Here is a 21464-nt window from a genome sequence, read left to right as displayed (position 1 = left end):
AATAGTGATTTTGCAGTTACCAGCAGATTAGGTTTTATAAATAACCAGGATTTAGATGGATTAGTGAAGAAACCATAATCATTACTGGCAGCCATGAGTTCCTTCCACCAATGATGTAAGTGTTGTAGTTTACCCCGTGCTGCAGCATCATCTGCATAGCAAACCTGAGATACCGAGAAAGTATTGAGATAATGATTTAGTGGGAGAATAGCAATTGCATACATCATCATTGCTAAAATGTCTCCTTGGGTAGTGCCCTCAGCAGAGTGCAAGATCTCACCATCAATGGACAGAGGAACCTTAAGACGATCACAATTAATTGGTATCTTAGCCAAAGGTGGACTGATTTTCTGTATATTAACAAGAGCTGGTTTACGGTTCAGTAAATTGAATGCATTAGAAGCATCAGCAAAAAGAACTGCTTCAAACTCACCTGACTGAAACATATTCCTCAAGGTATTAACAGCTCCCTCACAGCCTCCAGGTTGACCAGCACATAATTGATCGATACCAGTGTAGTGAGTATTAGTCACTGGTACTGTAACACAATTGGATTGTAATCATTACAGTATTGTTATCTTGTTGTCATTATACTTTATGGTTTCATGTATGTATTTGTTTTGCGCATGCCCTGTTGTGACTGGCATGAGATTCTGATTTTCTATGGTTGTAACTCTCTGTCTCTCTTCTTATGAACTTTTTGTTTGGGATAACATTACTTTTAACACCTACGAGTAGCCACGATACATTGGCGCAGTGGGTGTCTAGACGTCCTTCAATATTAATTGAGAATGGCCAACAAATCCGTAATCCTTCCCAATACTTTCTCTGGTTCAGAGTCATGGGACCAGTGGATTATTCACTTTGCAAATTTGCGACTGTTAATGAATGGGATGATGGAAAGAAGTTGGCCTTCCTTACAGTGCGACTGCTGGGCTGTGCTCTGTCTGTATTTCAGAGACTCCCAGACGACAAGAAGGACACCTACGATCATGCCATGGCTGCTCTGAAAGAGTATTTTGACTCACCTGGCAAGCTTGATTTGTATCTGACCGAGTTATCTACGAGAAAGCGTGGTCATATGGAGTCATGGGTTGACTACAGTGAAGTATTAAGGAATTTGGCTGAGAAGGCCTACCCTGACCTAGACAAATCAGCTACTGAACATATTGCATTGACACAATTTTTAGCTACAATTACTGAAAGCCAAGTGGCTTTTGCTGTGAAACAAAAGATGCCAAGAATCCTGGATGAAGCTGTGACTATGGTCATGCAGACTGAGGCTCATTTCACTACTACTCGTATCGACTCAACTAGTGCAGCTGCAGTGGTAGCTACAGCTTCAACATCAGCATATGAGAAGCTCATTGATGCAGTCAAAATTTTGACAGGAAGACTACAGAAGCTGGAAGCGAAGCTAGCTGCCAGCAACAGACCTTTGACGTCACAAAACAAACCACAAAGACCACCTCCAAGGAGGGATCCACAGTCCATTGTATGTTTTAATTGTCAACAGCCTGGTCATTTAGCTAGAGGTTGTTTGGCTCCTAAGAAACAAGGAAACGGGAAACCCTCAGCCCAGGAAAGCAAGGGTTGCAGGACTGAGAGTATTACAATGGCCCTAGATGAACAATGTACATCCCTTGCATTTGCTCTTTCATCTGTCAACCCTTCTCTTACATTTCATGTCCCTGTCTTCATTTGTGGTTTTGAATGCTCATTTTTAGTTGATACTTGTGCTGCTGTTACCTTGATAGCATCTATTTGGGAAAGGTACTGTGCTTCTTCATTCAAGTTATTAGAAGAAGTGCCACACCAGTTAGTCAATGTCACAGATAACCCCTTGCAAGTTCAAGGATCAGCTCAGTTAATACTAACTATAGGTGAGAACTCCTTTCATACTATAGTTACAATTGTGGATCACCTTGCAGAACATGACATTATTGGTTTGGATTTCCTGAGAACACATTCGTGTACCTTCGATTGCAAATCTGAAGTTCTACACTTTCCTGTGATGCAGCAAACCATACCATTACAGTCTGAAGGATCAGATGTCACAATACAAGCAGTACTTGAGAGCACTGTTAAGGTACCACCACAATCGGAAGTGGAAGTTTTTGTACTGGCAAACAATTTTGAACAAAAAAGGGAAGGGGTACATGGTTGCTAGAGGATAATTTGGCTCAATTCCGTCCGCAGGCCATTACAGCTCAATCTATGGTACTTCAAAAGAAGCACCTGGTTACACGCCTCATTAACCCTAATAATCATCTATCGCTTGTATGTAAGGGTACTAAGATAGCTTCTTTAAGTCAGTTACCTCATTACTTCTTTGTTTCGGAGGATGTTCCCACGCCATTGCCTAAAGTGGTCGCAGAAGTCAAGCAAAAATTATTGTGGAACTTAGCCCAACAAGGACAAGGCTTGAATGATTCGCTAACGCAGCAATTGTATCTGCTCCTCAGTACATATGCTGACTTATTTGCCATTGATGATAGTGAACTGGGACGAACAGGAGTCATTAAACATAGTATTGACAAGCAACAGTCACCACCAGTACGTATTCCACTTCGGAGATTACCTAAAGCTCATCAGGACAAGGTTACTGAGATGTTACAGAGGATGTTGCAACAGAAAGTTATTGAGCCATCACAAAGCCCTTGGTCATCAACGGTGGTATTAGCAAAGAAGGATGGTTCTGTTCATTTTTGTGTTGATTATAGGCAGATAATTAATCTACCTAGGAAAGATGCTTATCCACTGCCAAGAATTGATGAGACACTTTGGATACACTAGTGGGTTCCATGTGGTTTAGTACACTGGATATGCTCAGTGGTTACTGGCAGGTGGAAGTGGCAGACTCCGACAAAGAGAAGACTGCTTTTGTAACTTGTAATGGCCTCTATCAGTTTAATGTGCTTCCGTTTGGACTCTGCAATGGCCCTGCCACAGTGCAGCGACTGATGGATAGTGTTCTGAATGGTGTTCATTGGTCCACTGGCCTCTTCTATTTAGATGATGTCATTGTATTGGGTAATTCTTTGGAAGAGCATCTCATTAACCTTGCAGGTGTCCTTAACAGATTACAAAAAGCTAACTTACGAATGAAACCCACCAAATGTGACTTATTTCAAAAGCGTATTCTATTTTTAGGCCATGTTGTCTCACAGGAATGGGTTGCCAGCAAAAATCGAAAAGGTGCACCCTTGGCCAACACCCATGTCTCAGCTTCAATTGCAACAGTTTTTGGGTCTAGCGAGCTACTATAGAAGATTTGTCAAAGGATTTTCCTACATATGTTGCCTGTTACACAAGCTTGTTGAGAAAGGTAAAGAGTTTCAGTTGTCTGATGAGTGCCAACAAGCTTTTGATACATTATGTCAAACTCACTACCCCACCTATCTTAGCATTCCCTGATTTTACCAAAGAATTTATACTAGATACTGATGCTAGTAATTTATGCATGTACATGTAGTATCTCTACTGTTGTTAGTAGAAGTACATGTACCCAATGTAAAAGTTTGAGCTGAGCATTAGTGGCCATGTTTTAATACATTTATGTAATTTTCTTTTCAGAAGTTACTCTACATTTATGATACATGTAGTTTTAGTTTTTGAGTATTCTGAGACTTGTAAACTTTCATTGTAAACTCACTAAATTGTATAGTTTTAAAAAATTGATAACAAATTTTGTAATGCTTGGTTTTTGAAGACATGACAATTAACATGTATTTAAAGGGTAACCTAAAATAATTTTTTGACCCCCCTTTTTGTTGCCCAATACAAAGTATTGCATTTTTAACTGCTTATTCTCAAGTTTCATTTGCAAAATTCGAATCAGTGCTTAGATATAATGCTTCAAAGTGAAGTTTACTTCCAGCCATTTTATTTCCTGTTTGTGGGCGTGGTCACATGTGACATCATTTGGGGCAAAGCATGGCATGTCTACAAGTAGCATCTGATGAGGATGGATCATTTTCAGATGAACAAGATGATAATGAAATACAGCCATACAAGTTTGAGCCATCCACATATGAGTCTTCTGACTCTAGTGAAGATGATCATGATGAAACAAGGCTGCAAGATACTGCTTGGTACATTAGGCATGCATACCATATCTGACACTTTTCAGGTTTTTTACTTCTTAGGTGCCAATGTTCTTGTTGTATCATCATGCCAACATCTCAGGAGTGCCTTTGCTGCCAAGAAGTAGCTCAAGTTGTAAATAAAATTAGGATGACCTCAGCAGCAATGCAATGCATCACAGAGCATCCTGGATTTAATACAGTTTGTTTAGATGTTTGGGTTTTACAAACAGCATATTTTCAGTATTGCCAACAGTATGGACTACAACATGGGCAAAATCAGTAAGTAGTGCATAAATTAAATCTGTCAAAATCATTATATTAGAAAACTAAGGTACACAGCCTATTGACAGTTCACACATTTATGTTAGGGCTGGCTAGGAAGAGAAGTCAGAGTTGTTTTACCCTCTTGTGTTGTAACTGCAATACGTAAAGCATTTTCTAATGATACAAATGTACCTTAAACTGGATTGCTTGAACCCCCTTCATGAATTAATACCATTTATTTCAGTCACATTAAAGAAAATCTATTCTTATGATCAGTGATAGCCTTTGATTTCAGAGGGCGCTCATATGAGTGACATAGAGGTGGAGGTACATGTACTGTGTTTCCTTAAATGAAAGCCTGGGCGTCTATTTCCTACCATGCTCTCTAGATCTCAAAAAATGTATAAAAAATTTAAAAAAACTTAAGCCCAGAGTGGGATTCGAACCCGTAACCTCATGCTTTTGACTTCTGGAACTTCGGGCATTATCCACTAGACTACTGAGTCGCTCCTAGGCTAGTGTTCCGTATTTATAGTTTAATTGTATTGCTATCCTGGCGTATATTTGAATGCGGCTTCTATTTAGTAGTCACTCCTAGGCTAGTGTTGCGTATTTATAGCTTAATTGTATTGCTACCCCGGCATTTATTCGAATGCAGCTTCTATTTACGGATTTACGGTACTTCTTTTGACTGATTCTGGTTTCCTTCAATAGCTTCTTTTATTACACGATCAATCAATTCACTAACGTAATCTATGGGAATAAATATTTCAAGTCAACGTTGTACTTTTTTAATTATATTACCATGTGTAGAAGATGCTTTAATCTGCCTGATATTGTGGCCACCTTTCTTGTACTTGGCATAAGACAATGAGTACCTAAGAGTTCCTTGTTTGTCTTTTGCTTGTTTCGTCTTTCAATTCTCATTGAAGTGAAGTGCAGCCAACTGCAATCTTATTATTTAGAGTCCATGAGAAATAGTTGGTGCAATTCTAAGATTTTACCAACCTTGCAAGCATTCCTTCGTATGAAAAGGCAACTTATTTGGGTGCAATTTGATTAACATCACCGTGGAAAGCCTCCAGACATGAAGTTTGTTATGAAGGAGACATTTTACAGACAGCATTGCAAAATCTGGCATTAGTGATAAGATCAGTTACTTTCTCACTGCTTTTAGTGCCCACAGAAATGTATGAATATTTTAACACATAATATATACCAAGTTTGAACCTCTTCTTTCTCCTATTTTGATTGAAAGATTTATGAGCACACTTTTTAAAAATGCCTGTGTGTGTTTCTTATGAGTATGGTTACATAGCGCTAACCATTTTGATTGAATCATTTCTTCATTTGAGCTAGAATCACTGCTTGACATAGCACACCAGTAAAAATGATTCACTATGCTCTGTGTCCATTCTCCAACTATTTCACAATCTTATAAATTAGCAATTACATCTAATTTTTTACGTAACCCTTTAAAAAGTAATAAATCTCTACAATTGGTTCTGTACAACCTTTTGCCAAATGCCACACGTCAAAATGATGCATCGTCGACAGTAAGTCATCCCTAACCCATTTAGCAATTAGTACATACTGATCAGTTACTAATGTTCCTATTGTCAAGCCATATTGTTCTAATTCCTCACTTCAGCCCTTCCAGTTCCATATTGTAAATCCCACCTACTTCATTACTCTATATAAATAGAAAATTGGAAACATACATGTATTAAAATTGTCATAGTTACTAGTACCTGAACCAGTTGTAAGTCAAGAATAATGTTATGGGATAGCTTTATCAGTGTATATGTCCCATACTTGGCTGAATGACCAGGACTATCAGCTCTCCCATCACCTCCAAGTAAAGTTGTAGCATTGTCTGATTGCAGCATTGCCACACGAGCTTTATGATACATGTTCCATGTCTTGGAAATCACAGGGAATAAAAACCAGCCTTGATGATTAAAGTAAGTTATAGAAGTAATGGATGCACACCCAACTGTTTGCAATACACAAAGTGATTGTTCAGGAAGAGAACCAGTTAGCAGAATGGCTGAAGACAACAGCAAATTACCAGCAGGAATATTATTAATAAAAGGCAGACTGTCCAAAATCCTTTCAGCCTCACAGTTCCGACACCACTGCTTTATTCTTATGAACGTCCCATTGACCAGTTTAGTAATTGATGGAGTTAGCAGTTGGCATTTGATGCAAAACTGGAAGAGTGAGCAGAGTACATTCGAAAACTATGAACTTTGTCTGGTTCTTAAAGCTGAAAGATAATTATAACAATAAAGTGTTAACTGTTAGTCTTTTACATACCTTTAATCATTGGCATCCTTTTCTTTTACATGATTTATGCCTTCATAGTTAATACATTTATCTTGAACATCATCGTCATCATCAAAGGATTCATATGCATCACTGTCAAAGCTCTTACAAAGTTCTGCCATTAACAAACTACACTGTATACCAACATCTTTGTAGAAAGTAGTTGTTGCTTGACAGCCTATATGTAGTGATAGTACAGTAATTTGTATATTGAAATGCTGTAATACCTTTCGATTTCGTTAACTTAGGAGTAGTCTGAGTTTTTACATTTTTATGCAAAAATTCTGTTTGAGTGCTGGTACATCTCCAATTTCAGGTATTTATAAGTTACATCTACTATGCAGTTGTATTTTACTGTGTTAAAATTTGCTCCGGATTAGTTCCTACATCACAAGTATCTGATGAAACAGTGATTGTGTCCATGAGGGCTTCTGGCTCTGTGTTGTCTTTTGTCATCAATTTCGCAATAATCTAATGAAATTTCAGTCATTTCTAAACCTAAATCTTTTGACTTACTCTCTTTTGTTCCCGTTTCTTATAAGCTGATCTTTGTCTCTTGGACACTGTCACACAACATTTTATTCTGCCTTTCTTTTGAAAATAGTTGGTACTGCGCTCTTTTTAAGGCTTTAGTACTTTTTCAGACCAAAAGATTTATGTAAATTATGGCTCTCAAAAGAATCTTCAGTAAAATGCTCACTGCAGAGAACTGAGTTTACTGTAGCACCTGTCCAGCAATACCTTGTTCTTTTGACCTGATCTATCCACTTCTTCAATGCCACATCTTTAGGGAAAGTATAAACACTGACACCATTTTCCATAGTGTTGTGGCATCCAGCTGCTACACATCTCAGGCATATTCCAGAAAGTAATACACTAAAAGTTGCTGCACACTGCATGCACTGCTGCAATTGCATATGCCCCAAATGATGTCACCCGTGACTGCACCCAATTACAGGAAGCAAAATGGCAGGAAGTGAAAAGCTTGACTGTGAAACATTATATCTCAGCACTGATTCGCATTTAGAAAATTAAACTCAAGAATTAGCAGTTAAAAATGCAATAATTTGTATTGGGGCAATAAAAATTAGGGTCAAAAAATCATTTGAGTTACCCTTTAATATTAATAGTGCATTAATTGGGTTTCTTTTGCACTTTCAGTTGACAGATTTATCTCGACTTTTTTTCCATGCAATTTCTCCACCAACATATGTAAATGGTACATGTGCACTTCGGTTACTACCCTGATAAAGATCCATGTACTGATTTTGTAATTTCAGTAGTAGCAACTAGATTTTCATAAAAAAATGGCTATTGTTTTCACTGCTTTAGGCTTCAGTTTTTTTACTTTTTTAGCTGCAAAAGATATTGTCAAACCTTAATACTGTTGTCATTATTATTTATTCTTGCCTTTTTGTTTTGTTGTTCTTTGTAATTTTTTGTTGTCTCCCTATTGTATGTATAGTGTTTTGTGTCTTGGGCTACTATTTCATGAATTATATTTCATAGTAATAATAATTTAATGATAGTAATAATTCCAGGAATTTGTTTCAGCAGCTCTCAGTTGCATTCTGAAGAGGCAATGCTGCTATGTGGGTAACATGCAGAGCCCACCCCCTTGACGGTTTTTCTGAGTAGCTAGGAACTTGGAATTTCTGTGAGCAGCGTTTTGTGTTCGTAGGTTGTTTTTTTTGTCTGGATAATAATAGTAATAATAATAATAATAATATTAATAATAATAATAATATTTTGGTAATAATGAGAGGGAGGTCAGATTTGATTTCGAAAGAGTAGATGGAAGAAAGTTAGATGCTGAGACTAGGAAGGTGAATCAGGTGTTAAAGAGTATTCAGACGTCCATTGTCAGTGAGACAAATAGTTGCTAAGAGGCTGGGATTAAGGAATCTGATGGAAAAAGGGAAGAGTGGGAACAGTCAAGAGCCATGGTGGAAGAGGAGATTGTAAGTGGATATTAAGAAGCTAAGAAATCATGTTAGCATTCTGGATCAAAGAAAAAAAAACATACAATAAGACGAAAGTTAAAGAAGGATTGGAAATTCAAGGAGTTAGAACAAGAGTACAGGATGAGGCGAAAGGGGATAAACATTGTTGAGGAGTTGAAGCGAAAGTTGATAGCTAAAAGCATAATATTAAGAGGTATGATCAAAGAAGGCTGCAGTATCAGCAAAATAGATTGTTTGTTACAGATCAGAAGTTCTACCAGCAATTAAATGGGGATAGGAGCTAGGAGAAGGTAATACCTAGTGCTACAGAGACTGTTAGGTTTTGGTCTGGGATCTGGAGCAATAGATTTTAGCATAACAAAAGAGCTAAGTGGTTGATGGATTTAAAGGACAGTGAATATGCTAGACAAGAAAATATAACTATCAGTTTTGAGCAAGTGACGAAGCAAGTTGGTAAGATACCAAATTGGAACACTCTTGGCTTGGATGGAGTTCAATGTTGCTGGCTGAAGCATTTTACTTCTTGTCTTGAAAGGATTGCTGAACAGTTTAATGATTTAATACATGGAGAAGTAGAAATCCCTAGCTGGCTTACTTGTGGTATGACGGTGTTTTGTCAAAAGGACACAAAGAAGGGGTCAGCTGTTGATAATTTTAGACCAATTTCATGTTTGCCTGGTTTATGGAAGCTTTTAACTGGTGTTCTTATATGATCATCTTGATATGAATGATATATTACCAATTGAACAGAAGGGATGTCGCAGAGGTAGTAGAGGCACAATGGATCAGCTGCTAATTGACAAATTGGTGCTTAGAGACAGTCAAAGGAGGCATACTAATTTGTCTATGGCATGGATGGATTTAAAAAAAAGCCATTGATATTGTGCCTCAATCTTGGTTATTGGAGTGTTTAGAGCTAGTTGGTTGTGCTGGAAATGTAAGAAGATTTGTAGAATGGAGTATGTGTAAGTGGAAGTGTCAACTCTCTGCAAGGGGTGAGGTATTGCTTGATGTTGTCATTACAAGGGGAATATTTCAGAGAGACAGTGTGTCACCTTTATTGTTTGTGGTGTGTCTGATTCCATTGTCACTAGTACTTCATGAGGGGAAAGCAGGATATGAGTTGCAGGACAAGATTGTGAAGATCAACCATCTGCTGTATATGGATGACTTGAAGTTATTTGGTAAAACTCAAAATCAAATTGAGAGTCTTGCCCAGTTCAGGTTGTGAGTACTGATATTGGTATGGAGTTTGGAGTTAAGAAATGTGGCATCCTTACTTTAAAGAGAGGCAAAGTCTAGGACACTATTTGGATAGAGCTGTCCAGTGGGGATATTCTTAAAATGATAGACAAAGAAGGATATAAATACTTAAGAATAATTTAAATGGAAGATATGGTGTTAAAAATGAAGGAGTGTGTTAAAAAGGAATATTTTAGAAGATTAAGGTTAGTTTTGCAGTCAAAGCTTAAGGGAAGACATAAGTTAATGGCTATCAACACTTGGGCTGTGGCAGTTGTTAGATATGGTGGGAATATTATTGATTGGAGTAGAGAAGAGTTACGTCTAATGGATAGGAAAACATGGAAAATGCTAACTATGTATGGGGCCTTTCACTCAAAGAGTGATATTGACCGGTTATATATACCTAGGAAAAGAGGTGGACGAGGTTTGATAGGGTGTGAAGGATGTATTGGTAGTGAAATAAATAACTTAGGATGGTATTTAAAGAAAACCTGTGAGCTACTGTTGAAGGAGGTTAGACTGCATAAAGTTACTGAAGTTGAAAGTAGTGTAGAAATTAGAGTATATAAGAAAAATTTAGTTTCGAAGTTGGAGGATATTTGGAGAAAAAAGAAGATGCATGGGCAGTACCACAGAGAAATGGCGGAGGTTGCTGATTTTGGGAAGACATGGGAAAAGAGCTAGCTTTGAGAACAAGTTACGTGAAGATTGAGATCGATAAAACAGCTGAATGTCCATTGTTACGTCTGTATCCTTAAGGAAAAGGGAGAAAGTGTTGCTCATATTACTAGTGAATGCTCTAACTTGGCTTAAAGAGAATACAAGAGAAGGCATGATGGGGTGGCTAGATATTTGCATTGGGAATTATTTGGGAAATTTGAAGTACCCAGAGTGGAAAAGTGGTATGAGCATACACCTGAGAGTGTCGTGGAATCTGAGCTGGTTAAGATTTTGTGGGATTTTATGATCCAATGTGATCACTATAAAGAGCATAGAAAGCCTGATATTGTTGTGTTTGATAGTAATGTGGTAATCCCTGGTGACACAAGAATTATGTGAAAAGAAGAGGAAAAAATTGAGAAGTATGAAGAGGTAAGACAGGAAATAATTATATTATGGAAGGTGAAAAAAGTAGTAGTAAAAATTGTGATTTCAGCATTAGGTGCAGTAAAGTTTAGGATTGGTGACTGGCTGAAGAAATTGGACCTATCTGTAGAAATCGAACATTTACAGAAGACTGCTTTGCTAGGAAGCTCCAGAATCCTCCGGAAACATCTAAAAGCCTCGTGACTATTATAATTATCGTTATTCATTTGTTATGAATGGATATTTTATATTGTTTCCAACATTTTGTTGTATGATGTTGTGTATTTAAAACATAATAATAATAACAAGTCCCACTTTAATATTAATAGTGCATAAATTGAGTTGATTGGGTTTATGAAAGATCAAGAAATATAAGAAGAACAAAAAAGGAAGGAAAAGAGAGAAATAATATAACACAAAATTTGATGTTAGATCTGATATTAATATTTGATGATGCTTTACAAATAGAAAAAAGTCCAAAATAGGTCACTACCTGTTTTAAGCTGAACCCAATACATCCAGTCATCCCACAGTCATGATGAGTCACCATGACAGCATTACCACAGATATTAACTAACTTAGTTAATTCAGTTTAGAATCTATTAATAAAAAATAACAATAGTTTATTAATACTTGTACATCAGAATCAGCTCACACTTTCCACACATTATAAGAACATGTATATGTATTACATAAAATCATAAAAATGGAGAATTAGCTTCTATTTATTTTTGACAAAATTTGGCCAGAGACACTACAATTCTAGTACAGCGAATTTGGCCCAATTATGGAGCAACTTCAGAAATTCATAAAAGAAACAAATTTTTATCGGAATCAGCACAAATGTCTATGCAATAAAAAAATATACAGTACAGTGCTTTAAAAAAGCTAAGTAGCGAAAGTAGAGTACAGTAGAGGAGAGAACTTCGTAAGTAGTTTGTAGGTAGTTAATTCACTTTGCTACTCTTCATTACTCTTCGCTTCGCTACGCCCAGGAAGTAATGCGGTCATACCCAGTCACATGTTCTGTAATAGCAAGCACTGAAGCGCTCTAGAGGCTCTCAAAGGACTTCAGGATGCTTCTCTTGGCTGTTTGTGCCTCCAAGTTTATCTCTAGCGCTGCTCTCTGCTATTAGAAGCCCGTTTATGGCCTTCGCTCGATTCTACCATCGAGCCACTATTTGCTACTAACCACGTGCGCTACTACTACTGTCACAATGTCCATGTGCAACAAAGAGCATCAAACTAGCTACGTAACATTAGAGTAACTGCACAGTAGCTACTTACATGTAGCTTTTTTAAAGCACGGTACTGTTCGTATTAGCTAAATTATAAAAATGGAGAGTTTTCTCCTTACTATGTGGCAAAATCTGGCCAGACACTGTACTATAATAATACAGGGAATTGGGCCCAATTTTAGAGCAACTTTAAAAATTATTAAAATATCTTATCTTTATCGGAATCAGTTCAAACTTTCCGTGCAATAAAAATATAATAATAGAGCATTCTCTCCTTATTTTTGACGAAACTTGGCTAAAAACCTGTACTATAGTACCGGAAATTGGGCCCAATTTTAGAACAAATTAAAAATTATAAAAAATTTTTTATCAGTATTGCTTAAAACTTTTTACATATTAAAAAAATCATACCTATTAGCTGAATTATAAAAATTGGAGAAATCCCTTGTTATTATATTTGACAAAATTTGGCCAGAGACATTGCACTATAATAGTACAGGGACTTTGGCCCAATTTTAGAGCAACTTCAAAAATTCATGAAAAGACAAAATCTTATCGGAATTAGCTCAAACTTTCTGCGCAATAAAAAAACATACCCATTAGTTAAAATATAAAAATGGAGAATTAGCTCATTTCTGTTTTTGAAAAATTTGGCCAGACACACTGTACTATAGTACAAGTAATTAGGCCCAATTTTAGAGCAAATTAAATAATTAAAAAAAAATTTATCGGAATCAGTTCCAACTTTTTATGCAATATAAAAACATGTAAATACATCAGATAAAATTTTTAAAATACAGAATTATGTCCTTTTTAGTTTTGACGAAATAAGGCCAATTAAACTGTACAGGGAATTTTGAACCCAATTTTAGAGCAACTTCAAAAATTCATAAGAAATGTTTTATCGGAATCAGCTCAAACTTTCTGAGCAATAAAAAATGCACATATATTAGTTAAATTATAAAAAAATGGAGAATACCTTCTTTTTTATTTTTTTCAAAATTTGGCCAGAGACACTGCACTACAATTAGTAACGCAGTAGCATTACTAAGTAGGATTCACCCCCAAACAAAATGGGTGCCATGACTTTTGCAGCCTTGCTATGCTTGGAAAACGAGCTCCTATGCTTACCAGACTTTATAGAGGACACCAGAGGACTCCAATGGTACAACTAGCGTGGCTCTAGACCTTGTCTAAGCAAAAAGTCAAAAATCGGCGAACCGGCCATTTTGTTCAGCCACCTTTTTTCATCTTCACTATCATCATCATCTTCATCATCATCAAGTCCTGTCAATCCAGTTGTCAGTGTGTATCTCAGTATCAGTTGATGCTACAAGGATAATTCTTACGCCAATCTGCTCCAACAGTCTATGCGCAGGTCCATGTCCCATCAGATCATTCTTCAAGAAAAGAAAAAGTGATACTGTGACTGTTGGATAGAGCCATCTTGGCTGCATGCCGCCATTTTGTTCATTAAAGAAGCTTGCCATGTGCTCCAAAATTTGGGTGTGGTCGCGCATGCTCAGATCTTCAGCTCTGGAAGAAGCAAGTTATTTTTTTACCATGCTTGCAATCAACTTACTGAAATACTTTAGTGGAGGCTTCCAGCTAAAAGAAGGTATTAATCTTACATGTTACTGTTTTATCAAGTGTGTGATTTTATTTTATTTTAAGAAACAAACAATTAATTAATGTATGATATGCAATGATAATAATTATGAATGACAACAACCTGGAAGAACAGAAATAGCACCAACATTGCAGGGAAGATGGACACTCTCAGATCACAGTTTCTTGAACAAGGACGTGTGTCAAGACTAGTATTGATTTAAGTTGTCATCAGGATAGTTGATATTCCTTCAGCAAGGCTATTCAATGCTGTTTCTCAAAAATGCTGTAAAGTCATGACAACGATAATAATAATAAAAAAAATTGTTGTTTGTGTAAAATCAACAAACATCACAATGGCAACTAAAAAAATATTATAAATATTATTATAAAAAAATCAACACAAACAAGAACATAAAAATGAAAAAAAACAAGGTTAAGTGGGATTCTGAACGACCAACGAAAATACGAAATGAAAATCCTACTAAATTCTACTCTACATTGTAAGGTGATCCATTATTCTTACATAGTAACATTGAAAGTACAATTTAGAGTAGAATTTGCATTATTAGTAGGATTTTCATTTTGTATTTTCGTTGGTCGTTCAGAATCGTACTTAACCTTGTTTTTTAAAATTTTTTATGTTCTTGTAATACAGGGATTGACCAGATTTCAGAGCAACTTTAAAAATTCATAAAAAACAAAGTTTTATTGGAATCGGCTCAAACTTTCTGTTCAATAAAAAACATGTAAATGCATCAGATAAAATTCTAAAAAAAGAATTATCTCCTTATCAGTTTTGATGAAATAAGGCCAAAAAAACTGTACAGGGAATTTTGAACCCAATTTTAGATTAACTTCAATAATTCATAAAAAAAGTTTTTTAGGAATCAGCTCAAACTTTTTATGAAATAATAAATACAAATGTATTAGTTAAATTATAAAAATGGAGAATTTGCTCCTTTTTATTTTTGAAAAAATTTTGCCAGAGATACTGTACATAGTACAAGGAATTGGGCCTAATTTTAGAGCCAATTAAATAATATAAAAAATTTTTTTGGAATCGGTTCAAACTTTGTATGTAATAAAAAAACATATCTTTTAGCTAAATTATAAAAATGGACAATTCCCTCCTTATTATATTTGACAAAATTTGGCCAGAGACATTGCACTATAATAATACATGGACTTTGGTGCAATTTTAGAGTAACTTCAAAAATTCATAAAAAATTCACGTTTTTATCGCAATCAGCTCAAACTTTCTACGCAATAAGTAAAACATAATGTATTATTTAAATTATAAAAATGGAGAATTTGCTCCTTTCCTTTTTTGAAAAAATTTGGCCAGACACACTGTACTATAGTGCAGGGAATTACGCCAAATTTTAGAGCAAATTAAAATATTTAAAAAACAAATTTTTATCACAATCAGTACAAACTTTGTATGCAATATGAAAACATGTAAATGCATCAGATAAAATTTTAATACCGAATTTTCTCCTTTTCAGTTTCGACGAAATAAGGCAAAAGAAATTGTAGATGGAATGGAACCCAATTTTAGAACTTAAAAAATTTATAAAAAACAAAAGTTTTATCGGAATCAGCTCCAACTTTCTATGCAATAAAAAATACACATGTATTTAAAAATGGAGAAATTGCTGCTTTATATTTTTGACAAAATTTGGCCAGAGACACTGTACTATTATAGTACTTGGAATTGGGCCCAATTTTAAAGCAAATTTAAAAATTCAAAAAAAAATTTTATTGGAATCAGTTAAAACTTTCTATGCAATAAACAAACATACTGTAGAATTCCCTCCTTATTATATTTGACGAAATTTGGCCTGAGTCACTGCACCAGAATAGTACAGGGACTTTGGCCTAATTTTAGAGCAACTTAAAAAATTCATACAAATCACAATTTATCGGAATCAGTTCAAATTTCCATGTAATAAAAAATACATAATGTATTAGTTAAATTATAAGAAAGGAGAATTCTCTCCTTTTTATTTTTGACAAAATTTGGCTGGAGACATTGCACAATAATAGTACAGGGACTTTGGCCCGATTTTAAAGCAACTTTTAAAATTTATTAAAAAAACAAATTTTGATCGGAATCGGTTCAAACTTTCCATGCAATATGCTGGCTGGGTGCTATGGTAGTTACCTACCTTGTACATCATCAAAAAGTCATCGGAACAGCTACAGAATAAGAGAACTTGTATTATGTACAAAATGTAAATGTGCAATATGTACATGTACATTGTACATATATATATATATATACATGTGAACTTTTCATAATGGATACAATTAATTTATTATGAATGATAATGTTCATCTTAACTACGTTTTGTTTTGAAGGGAAGATTGAGTGGAATGAAGTGCTCGTGTTCAGAGATGTAAGACAAGAAGTGTAACCTCAACTTTGAAACAAACTACGTGTAGCAGACAGACATAGCACATCTACTCAAATTCTATCTACTCTGTAACTACTTGTAATTTAATATTTTAACCGATATTTACTTGTATTTACTTTGTAAGTAGATGTGTATTTTCGCCTACTAAAATATGTCACTTATTGCAAAAAGCATTACTTGACATCTTCCATTGCAGTTATTTACTCATGATAAAGGCCATGTGGGCACTGAAATTTCATAGGAAGGAATGTGTTCTGTTGAAAAGAAAAAAATGCACTATAGCAATAAACATTAGGAAACAGTCTTTTAAGCTTTTCAAATGATTATTTTAGTATGGATATAGATACATGAAAATATTTGAAAATAAAGGTGAATATTTTAGGCTGTTCTCCTCTATCTACCACTGTCTACTTGAGCCAGAAATTTCATGTAGATACTCGTGTATCGTGTATACACGTGCTATGTCTGGTAGCAGGAAATACGTGTAGAAAGAGAGAGAGAAAATAGCAATACATGTACATGTACAATTTAAAGACAACAATGTTTCAATATTCTCTGTGAATTTACTTGATATCAGTTCACTGTGATCCTAAAACACATATCAGTACATTAATGTACATGTACATACAGACAATAACTATTATACAATGTACTCATGTATATGTACAAAATAATCAAAAAGTATAACTGCAGCCTGATGGCAACACACAAACGTACATGTATTACATGTAGGATGCTTGTACATGTACATGTCATAAACTTCAAATACATATACATTGTAAGTACCTGTTACAATCTCTTCAATGGCAAGAGAAGATGCAAAAATGTATATACGCATACATTAAATACAGCCATACATTATTACTTTAGCAATATTGTTCCCCATAAGGAATTTCTTCAGTCTGCTCAATGTCTCTTAATGGAATCAGCTCAAACTTTCTACACAATAAAGAAACATGCCAATGCATCAGATAAAATTATGAAAATACAGAATAATCTCTTTTTTAATTTTGACAAAATAGAACATAAAAAGGAATGTAAGTGTGGACATACAATTACTATACATCACGGGGGCTAAATACAATCTTTCGAATGACCTTGGGGCTTTGCCCCAAGGTCGTTCAAGATTGTTATGATATGAAATGTTATGCTATGTTATTAATGTTATTAATGTTATGTTATGTTATGCTATAAATGTTATGTTATGTTATGTTATGTTATAAATGTTATGTTATGTTATGTTATATGTAATATGAAATGTTATGTTATGTTATTAATGTTATCTATGTTATGTTATGTTATAAATGTTATGTTATTGTTATGTTATGAAGGATTGTTATGGCGCCCTACATACTGTAGGGCGCCATAACATTATTAAAGAGATAGCATGACCGTACCTCAGTCATGACAAAGGCTTGATTTTTGATACACTCAAAATTACGTTACAAGTAAGCCTAAGGAGATAAGAAGACGCGAGTTCTCAAACAAACTCCCTTGTTTACTGCTCACTTTACAGTACCTTTATGTTAAATAGTGCAGTTTGGACTTCTGAAAAACATCAGGATAACACCCAATCAACCCCATCCATTAGCCAAGTAAGTGGGTGGGTCAAATTATAAAATGTGGCAGAGCTGAGATTAAAAGAAGGTAGAAGCCGAGAGCGACTCTCTAAAGTCGCCATTGTGATACACGTGAGGGAACCGTACTGGCACGTATATTTCCGTTTACGTCATGCCACACCCAACATTGATCCAAGTCAGTGAAGTGACAAAATGGCGCTGATACTCAAACCCACATCTGGGATCAGTGATGTTCTGAGCCCTTTGCCTGAATGTAACACAAAAAGTCTCATTGAAGTAAGAGAGAGTGATACATGTACATGTATAGACCACCCAGAGTAGAGGTTTGCGATGCCATACCAAAGTACTCATTTATCTAGCCTGTACAAGGCCTCTGATACCACTGTACTAGATGCCAATTCCTGGTATTGAGTAGTGAGCATAGATATTAGAGTAAATGAAAGGGATAGGAAACTAGAAATGGTGGGATAATAATTGCATTTCTTTGTATTGTGCCATAGTAACGGATGCTACATTCCCTTCAGTGTTGTATCAGTTAACTATAACTATAACTAAATCTATTTTAGTACAACAAAATTGTAAGTTAGTTAACTAAACTGTAATTCTTCAATTTCATATCAAACTAACTAAAATCATAACTAAAATCACTTGTCAAAACAATAACTATAACAAGTAAATAAAAAAATTTCTATTAAGTAAGAAAAAGTAGGGTTGTCAAAAAATAAAAGAAACAAGGGGGTTGAGTTTAACCATAATAATAATTAATAGTTCAATTAATGATAATAAACGTTAATTAATAAAAAATAATTTATTCATAAAAATAATACAAAAATTTCAAACCCTACTTTGCAGAGTTTTATGAAGTGTCCTTTAAAATGACAAATTTTAATGAAAGAATGAAAAAAATGCTTAGTTCCAGCCTACACATGTGTGGCAAGTCGAATTAAAATTCCTAATAAGAATATCCATAAATATTTTAATGAATCACAAAAATTAAAAGATTTTAATAGCCAAATAATTATCAATAATTTATATTTTTTAAATGTGATGACAGTAATTTTTTCAATCAATACTAGCTGAAGTTATGTTTATATTTATCACGATATTAAATTTACATGTAGTAGAGCGATCAATAGGTACAAAAATATAATTATCTATTTATAATGTAGTCTGCCCATTAATGATCATTTTCTGCAAAGTAGGGTTTGAAATTTTTGTATTATTATTATGAATAAATTATTTTTTATTAATTAATGTTTGTTATTATTAATTGAACTATTAATTATTATTATGGTTGAACTCAACCCCCTTGTTTCTTTTATTTTTGGACAACCCTACTTTTTCTTATTTAATAGAAATTTTTTTTATTCACTTGTTTCCATACTTTTTATAAAATTATTTTTATTAATTATTAATAATTCTTTTTATTGATGAAAATAAATTTGACATTCATTTATAGGTTTTAAAGTTCATCAGTTCATTATTGGAAGAAAAGAATTTTTGAAATAAAAGCCATTACAGCCATAAAAACAATTTTATAATTTCTATTATACAAATTTGAATCATTAATTATTATTTATAACTAGGCTTATTATTATTCATTACTGAGACTTCAAAACCTATTTAAGTTTTTTAATTTTTTTCTCATTACAAATTTAAATCCGCTCTCAGAAATATCTAACCTCTCTCGCTCTCTCAGCCTCTCACTCTCTCATTCTCTCTCTCTCACTTGCAGGAAAGTTTATTTTTGCATAAAGTTAGTTTGCAAACTTGTAGCTATTACTACCTCATTTCTTTTTGTAGGAATATGGATGTTCTTGCACCAGAAAATGATGGTCATGGAAGTCCTTTTCTACCACTACCACCTGTTGCAGCCGGTGGAGGTCATGGAGGTCCTCCACCACCACCACCAGGACATGTTGCTGGTGGTCATGGTCCTCCTCCACCACCACCACCACCAGTCGCACCGGTTGTAGCCGGCGGCCATGGAGGTCCTCCACCACCACCACCAGTTCCGGCACCTGCAGGCCATTAAGGTCCTCCACCACCACCGCCAGTTGCTGGTGGTCTTGGAGGTGCTCTTTGACCACCACCAGTTGCTGGTGATCTTGAAGGTCCTACACCACCACCACCAGTTGCTGGTGGTCTTGGGGGTCCTCCACCACCACCAGTTGCTGGTGGTCTTGGAGGTCCTCACCACCACCAGTTGCTGGTGGTCTTGGAGGTCCTCCACCACCACCAGTTGCTTGTGGTCTTGGAGGTCCTCCACTACCACCTGTTACTGGTGGTGAAGTAGGTCTACCACCACCACCATTGGCTGGTGGTTTTGGAGGTGCTCCACCAGCTCATGCACCTGTAGCCATAGGTGCTCTGCAGCAGCAGAGGCTGCTCGTCCTGAGGCAATTGAGGAGCCTCAATAAGCAAATCGTAAGGTTTTAAAATACTTTATTATATATATATATAACCTCTTTCCATTTTAGTACATGAACTTACCCAGAGGACCAAGAGGCCGTGGTGCTGGGAGGGGCAGAAGGGGTGGAGGAACATTACAACAAAATATAGCTTTTATTAACTTAAACTTTTTAATTATAAATAGTATTTTAAAAACAAAGAAGTCAATTATTTTACAGCGCAGAAAGCAAAATCTAAAATACAATAGTATAATGTTCAAAATGATGAATTGCTCAGCAAGGCAAAATGCTTTAATACTTTAGATTCCATCTTCCTACAATAATAAATACATACATGTTAATAATACATCATTTATATACACTACTTACTGTGCATGTGGCCATAGTTAATGACATAACCATTAAAGGAATATAGATGTAACCTTGAACCAATACCTATTACAAAATACGTAAGACACTTTGAAATCACACAATATACAATCTTGCTACATAATCCATTGCTAAGACTACAATAATGTGAAACCAATAAGGCTAAAAACTGTTGCCTCCTGCAGTGTGATAAACTAATGATCAATCAGCAAGGACCTACAACAAAAATTTAGTTACATGTAATAAAGAAATTAATTTAGTTACAAGAATCTAAAACCAGAATAGCCTTTAATTATATTGCAGTAATTGCACATTCCAATATCAAGTAAAAGTATTGCTGAATCATGAAATCCTTTCCAGCTGTCAATACCTGTAAAGCATAGTAACAGAAACATATAAAAGGCAAGCAATGTAAACACACTGGCTAATAATGACAATAGTACAAACAGTAATGGTGAACAAACTTTATTACCAATCACATGGAACTTTTGTATTCCTTGTAACTCCATTATACAACAAACTATAAAAGGATGAAATTCATGCATGATAATCATCAAACACTACAAGCACAATAAATGCATCAATAATCCAATACATGTACCCTATTCTAAACATATACATGTATGTATGCATGATATACCTTATGTTTGTCACAAACATACATTACAAACCACCAACAAGATACAGGTGCTCACATATAGGAACATCCCCTTCACCTTTGAGTCACACTCTAAGTCTGGCCTCACTCTTTAGCACCACATTGTAGTCCTTGTGCCAACTAAGTACATGTATCTGTATAAATTATAAATGTGACATACATGTACTAACTAATAATGATAATGGTAGCATCTACAATGTTTCTG

General features: G+C 35.1%; 2 protein-coding genes across 2 annotated transcripts; both read left to right on the top strand.

The window, feature by feature from the left end:
- The first annotated feature begins 841 nt into the window (after positions 1 to 841).
- LOC105314429 (uncharacterized protein K02A2.6-like) lies at positions 842 to 2170 on the top strand. The gene has a single exon (XM_011408599.1). The coding sequence runs from the start codon at positions 842 to 844 to the stop codon at positions 2168 to 2170; it is 1329 nt and encodes a 442-aa protein (XP_011406901.1).
- Positions 2171 to 3936: 1766 nt separating this feature from the next.
- Positions 3937 to 19856, top strand: LOC100637781 (formin-A-like). The gene is made up of 2 exons (XM_011408583.1): positions 3937 to 4094; positions 19625 to 19856. The coding sequence occupies exons 1-2, from the start codon at positions 3937 to 3939 to the stop codon at positions 19854 to 19856; spliced, it is 390 nt and encodes a 129-aa protein (XP_011406885.1).
- Positions 19857 to 21464: the final 1608 nt, after the last annotated feature.

Source organism: Amphimedon queenslandica, unplaced genomic scaffold, assembly GCF_000090795.2.
Source record: "Amphimedon queenslandica unplaced genomic scaffold, v1.1 AMPQUscaffold_13515, whole genome shotgun sequence".
Lineage (NCBI taxonomy): Eukaryota > Metazoa > Porifera > Demospongiae > Haplosclerida > Niphatidae > Amphimedon > Amphimedon queenslandica.
This window is presented reverse-complemented; position numbering and strand designations above follow the sequence as displayed.

What these genes read in the sequence shown, in the direction of transcription:
- LOC105314429 (XM_011408599.1), top strand. Translation starts at nt 842, where the DNA reads ATGGGACCAGTGGATTATTCACTTTGCAAATTTGCGACTGTTAATGAA.
- LOC100637781 (XM_011408583.1), top strand. Translation starts at nt 3,937, where the DNA reads ATGGCATGTCTACAAGTAGCATCTGATGAGGATGGATCATTTTCAGAT. An exon ending in AGGCTGCAAGATACTGCTTG is followed by an intron (nt 4,095 to 19,624) that starts GTACATTAGGCA and finishes TTCTTTTTGTAG; the next exon opens with GAATATGGATGTTCTTGCAC.